The sequence below is a fragment of the Brugia malayi genome, assembly GCF_000002995.4.
Source record: "Brugia malayi strain FR3 genome assembly, contig: Bm_v4_Chr3_scaffold_001, whole genome shotgun sequence".
Classification (NCBI taxonomy): Eukaryota; Metazoa; Nematoda; class Chromadorea; order Rhabditida; family Onchocercidae; genus Brugia; species Brugia malayi.
The window spans coordinates 442,896-449,131 of record NW_025062477.1 but is presented as its reverse complement, the minus strand read 5'-3'; the positions used below and the strand labels follow the sequence as shown (position 1 = coordinate 449,131).

General features: G+C 34.1%; 1 protein-coding gene across 1 annotated transcript; it reads right to left on the bottom strand.

Annotated features, from left to right (window-relative positions):
* Window positions 1-356: 356 nt before the first annotated feature.
* On the bottom strand, window positions 357-5,227 carry Bma-ubql-1 (Ubiquitin family protein; the record flags this gene model as incomplete). The annotated part of the gene is made up of 15 exons (XM_043079583.1): window positions 357-427; window positions 1,052-1,145; window positions 1,432-1,558; window positions 1,725-1,775; window positions 1,875-1,996; window positions 2,285-2,362; window positions 2,443-2,579; window positions 3,113-3,256; window positions 3,385-3,514; window positions 3,655-3,783; window positions 3,917-4,096; window positions 4,253-4,294; window positions 4,391-4,440; window positions 4,701-4,803; window positions 5,117-5,227. The coding sequence occupies 15 exons, from the start codon at window positions 5,225-5,227 to the stop codon at window positions 357-359; spliced, it is 1,569 nt and encodes a 522-aa protein (XP_042935517.1).
* Window positions 5,228-6,236: the final 1,009 nt, after the last annotated feature.

The window sequence follows — 6,236 nt, the reverse complement described above, 5'->3', positions numbered from 1 at the left end:
TTATTGAAACTTCAATAAATCCCAAATTCAGAGCCACAAAATGAGGTTGCTTTTGCATGTAAACAATAACTTATTGATAGTTTTAATGATGGAATCAAATTTTGCTCATTTCATGTGTATCTTACTGCATATGAAGTATCTGCCTCACATCAATTTACGTATAATCAAGAACGAGTTCGCGACTTATACAAATAGCAGAACGTTAATAAGACATAAGACAGATATAATTTTACTTCATTTGAAAGGTTCAAGCTTATGAAAGAAGTGAATTTCATTTGCAGTCGCATTTAAATTTACAATAAAATCTCGACAGAATAACCAATAAGAAGCGGCGAATGATTTTTACGTGGTGTACATCACTGCTGTCCCGCACCACTCAGAAGTCGATCGATAGCGGCATTTACATCACCAAACGTTGCCAGTAATGCTATAAAACAATTATTACAGCTTACTAGAAAACTACCCTTATGGTGTTTTGGCAGCAGATTTTTCATATACTTGAACAATAAAACATAAACACTATGAGAAAGATAAAAAATAAAAAAATAACTGACTGAAATACCGGAAGATATTAATAAGCTTATATGACTGAAAAAATGGCTACCTATAAATAATACGACCATTGCAAATAAGGAAATGATTTTTGCAACCATAGGTTTCCGTCTTCCTTTTCCTTCATTATATCATTTAATAACTACTTTAAAACTTGTTCATTATGGGTTACAACGAAATGCTTACTCTTCCATACAATCTCCGCTTCATAATTTAATACTGGTTATTATCTTAAGTAGCAAAAAAATTTCAACCTAAATACACCGTTTCACAAGCCTGAAGCAAGCCGAGATGCAACTATGTCATCCTTAGCCTGAACAACATATAAAAATTCTGATTAGGCTATGCAATCAGGAAGGTAAATCTGACGTTGGAGAGGATGATGCGGTTATAATTAGTAGAAAAGAGAATATTAAAGACAAAAAGCCGAGAACATTTTATAGTCAACTGATTCTAAAAGCTCTTCCTAGATCTGAGAACCGTTAAATGTTAAGATTACCTTGAATATTCGCTTCTTGATTACTGAATCCCATACTTGTCAATTGCTCTAACTGACTACGATAACGCTCTTCTGGTGGTTGTGTTGACCCACCCTGAAAACCTTGTCTTCAGAAAAAAGGAAAAAAATCCTAAGAAAGATACAACGAGTTTCACTCCACATCATGGGTATTTCAAAAATCTGAGATAATACTTTGATCTGGATGAGTAAAGAACGGCATCATAAAACGTGGATTGCAATTTTAATCATGTATCCAATAACCAAACTACTTATAGCATTGAATGACCATGGAAAAATGCAAAATTTCAGGTCTATGTTAGTGTTCTGGAACGATTACTACTGTTTTGACTTCCAAATGATCAAGAACAAAGCAAACTTACAAGAGTAGCGCCAGTCATTTGTCTAATTAAATTAAGCATCATCATTGCTTGTTCGGTAGTCGGAGCGGAGGAAGTCGTTGTTGCCGTTGTTCCCGTACCTTGTGCTGTGCCAGTTGTAGTTGAATCACTTAAAAAAAACAAAAGTTTTTAAATACCTTATCTTTACATTATTATTAGTATGTATTTTTTTTTAATCAATCGATCGATGATCATTTTACACTTCGCTCTTCCGGTTTTCAGGCAAAAAAAATTTGTAACTTTGATATCATAAAAGAAATGAAAAAACGGGAAACCTAGCATTTGTACTGGGTGTCGTCGTAGTCGCTGCTGCAGCGGTTGAAAAACTGAAAAGTCAATGTTGCAAAACGACAGGAAAAAATCTTATATTTTATAAGTTCCTACTACTTTTATGTGAATACTAGGAAACAAAAAAATCTACTTACAATCCAGGAGGTAGAAGCTGTGGAGCTTCACGACGTAAAGTATCCATGCCAGTGTGAATTTGATGGAATGCTTCGAGCACTCTCGGATTAGAAATTGTTCGCAACATTTCTGGATTTTGCATCTGAAAATTCAATAAACAAATGCCAAAACTGACCTTAAATTCCTATTAATTCAAGATGAATTTCTTGTTCTAAAATCAGGATAATATACCGTTCATAGCTTGTTAATGTAAATAAAATAAATTCCAGATCTAGAAGCGTTAATACAAAATTTCAAAAACTGAAATTAGCACAAATTTGGATGATAGTTACGATGTTTGCTGTTAAGGATAATTCGACAGAAAAAGTAGTTTTTTCGACCACCTATCTTAAATTTAGATTTCATTTTAAAAAAATATATAAAGTCTTACGGTATTTCGAAAATGTGGCATAGCATTCCGTATGTACTGCTCCATAGTCGATGAAACTGCGGGGCCTGATGCTAGCATCTGAAATTATGAGCAACATATTTTTCATGCTTTTCAAACATAAATACAAGAAATTAAATTAAAAAAGGAAAACTGTAAACCTGTGATAACAACGATGGATTCTGTCGAATCATATTCATAGTATTAGTAAACGCCTCGCTATTGAGCAGTCGTGTATAAGCATTCGAGTCAGATAACATTGGTGGATTTTCCGGCATACCAAGGGTATTTGCAAGTTCTACAACGAAAATATTAAGAAATATAAAATAATTATACGTAAACGGCAATAGGTTCTATATATAAATAAATAAGCACGAATATATATATATAAATAAGTAAACAATTATATATGTATATATAATTCTGTGCAAACCTCCAAATTAATTCACTCCACTTCTATCAATGAATTTAACTTTTAACTTGGTTCTGATTACATTCTTTTTTTAGGGAGCGACGGGTGAGGTGCATAAAGAGGGAAGCTACAGGCAGTGAGATACAAGATTCTATCTATTATCTTTATTCAGCGATCAAAACTGGAAATCAAACCATTAATGACCAGATTATTCACTTCCTGAGATGGGAACACAATAAAATATATGAGAAATAGAGAGGAAAGAAGAGGAGAAAAAAAAAAAAACTTATCCAATGCACTATAGCACCAGAACTAGGCTATTTTGTGCATATTTTGCTTCATGGGGAATTAAACCATATAACTACTGGTGCTAGGAAAAATGCGAAAATGAAGACATTAAAGTAGTGAAAGCAACTTACCAGCCAGTAAATTTGCGGAAGATTGAGAAGCACCATTACCAAGGCCTGTACTAGCAGGAGTGGAACCAGATGTGTTGGTAGCATTACCCCAAGGATTTGGCAATGCTTCGGCATTTTCAACACCTGCATGTTGGCTACGTGATGCTAAATAATAGCTATATGACTGGAAATGTTTTGGCAGCGAACTGTTGATTGGTCAACATATAATATGATTCCTAATTCAAAAAAAGAATATCTTAATAAAAGATAATATAAGGCATAGAAAATCTAACCTGTATTATTGGAATTATCTGCTAAAGTTGCGAAAGGATTGTTAGCAAAAGTACTTGTTGCACTGTTCAACAGTGGTTCCTGTACATCCTGGTATAAACGTTGTAACGCTGCTTGTCCACCCGGAATACCCTGAAGTGACCATTCATTCAATCAATCAACTCTTAGGACCTAACATTACATTTAAATTGAAGAAAACTATAAATTGTAAATTTTGTAAGTTTTAATATTAGCTGCAAATCAGACGGTAATAAAACAGCATTAATTAAAACCTGAAGATTCCGTATTGCTTGGTCTCGGCTACGCATTAACTCTTGGAACATACTCGGATTTCTCACCATCTCGATCGTTTGTCGAATAACTTCCGGATCATTCAACAAATGGCCAAGCTCAGGATTTGACTTAAACAAACACTTGGAATTAATTGACCGATCAAAAGCGACCAATACGTAATTCAGGTTACAAATTCAGCAGCTCAGTAATTCTTATTATTCCTCAAGTTTTGTGATAAAAACAGAAAGGAGAAAGTATTACCTCAATAACTTGCTGAATTTGTGGATTATCAGCAATCAGTGACCGTATTATGTCTGGATTGTTCAACAATGATTGAACTATTGGGCTGTTCGTCATCTCGCGTATTGCATCCGGGTTTTGCATCATGTGCTGCGCCATTCCTAATGCACCACCCATCGGATTTCCTCCCAATGTTGCACTCTGTTTCAACAAATAACTTTGAGAAAAACTAAAGAGCAAGGAGAAAGAATGTGTTAAGAATATAAAGTTTAGGCGAAAGAAATATTTAATGCAAACATTTGAGTTATTACAACTGTGAATATAATTTTTGAAAATCAAAAGCAATAAGAAACTTACTGGAGTTGATCCAGTTCCAGAAGCAGTGCTAGCTGCAGCGGGCTGTAATACGTTAATAGTAGCCAATAAAATAGAAATAAAGTTAATCTTAAAAAAAAAAAAATCGAACGAATAAAAATTAAATGAAATTTTTCTTACCCGCTGTGAATTACGTATAACAAGATGAATCGCCATACCATCTCTAATCGCTGAAATTAATTTGTTTAAAAGATTTAAAACAGTAACGAAATATGATCACTATAAAATATAAAATATCCAATTCAAACCAAGCTATTATTCCCTTTAATGTGTCCTTATCAATCTCATATAAACTATTCCTGAATATTACTGGGAAAGAGATTAGGGATACAATGCCAGTAATAAATTGTCGCAATCATTATTAACTCTACTTATAAAGAAGAGTTTCCCAGAAAAGTACTACAGAAAGCCAAAGTAAAATTAAACTTACAAAGTTTATTGAGTGTCTCATGATCTTTCAGAATCTTCCCGGAAAATATGAGACAAAGTTTTTCAGGTGGTTGATTAATTTTTTCTGACAATACTGCCTTAACCTGGAATTTCAATCATTATAATAATATGGATCTCTAATTTTCGATCTTAATTTTCACTGGAATAAAAAAAAAATGTGATGAAAAGTACTTTCCCAGTCATGTTCCACCAGTGCTGTGATGGCATGCACAACCAAACAAAGAATAAAACAAACAGAGAATTTGTGGCCTATGGCACCTCCATATTTCATATAAGAAACGAATTTTAAAAGCAATTGTATGTGAACAGCATAATCAATAATGACAAAAAAAAAAAACAACATTCTAGATGTAAAATAGCAGAAACAAAAAGGTTATACAATGAAACAAACGCAACCTTTAAAACGGTAGCTTTTTCCGACACCATAACATCATAGCCTTCCGTAGTAGTCTTCACTTTCAGATTTATTTTGTTTTGAACCTCATCATCACTACCAGAATCCGTCATTATTGGTCTAAATTTTGGAAACTATTGAAAAGGATATAAAAGTTCAGCAAGATAATTAATTATGACAACTTCATGTCTAAGTTCGATAATAGTATTTCAATCAAAAAATTATGAAAACATGTATCTTTTCATTATTTCCTATCTTAAACCAGACAAAATTAGAAATTAAGATTTCAATTGTCCCACAATGACTCATCCCATTGTAATCATTCCCGCAATCCCATCCCGATATATACTTCATACCGAGTCTATTTCCACCCCGAATAGCAATCTCCCGCACCACCAAAAACACACGACCACCCCAAACCCTCAAACACACCAGCAATCACCCCGCGAAGCAGCGACCGGACAAAGACCTACTACACCCGTCGCAACAACAACTAATATGGCCGTAACGCGAGAGTAGTGGCCCGTTAAATGTAAGCACTACAAGTGATATTGGTGGTGATTGGTCCTACGTGGGGTGGTCACTTAATTCGTTTAGTGGTCACGCATGTCAAGTTCGCAAGAACAACTGACTTTTAACTCTAACTTAATTAAATATACGGACTTACGACTAGTTATGAGTGGAAAGAAATTGAGATGCACGCACTATGGCATAAACTAAGCACAGAATTTCATTTTTCGAATTCCTTTCTAGTCCTTCTAATTCTTTACTCTCCCCTCCTTCCTCAGTTACTAGATTTGCTTATGTTTTCAAAGAAAGTAAATGTACGTTCCGATAATTTGACTTGTCTTCGAGAGTCAGACCACGTATTATCTTTAATATGAAGCGATTGTTTCCACGCATTATTTTTAATATCAATGATAATGCGTAATCCACACTTCTTTATACATGAAGTGTGCCGTATCCTGGAATAATTCGTCATAGCTTAAATTTGAATTGACCCATACTTGTGTAATTCCAGTTCGGGCTTTATATTGTTAATTCGAATCATCCTACCCATAATTGCAAGAAGTTATAGCCTTGATATCCAATTACTTTATAGTTCCCAGTTATCCCTCACTC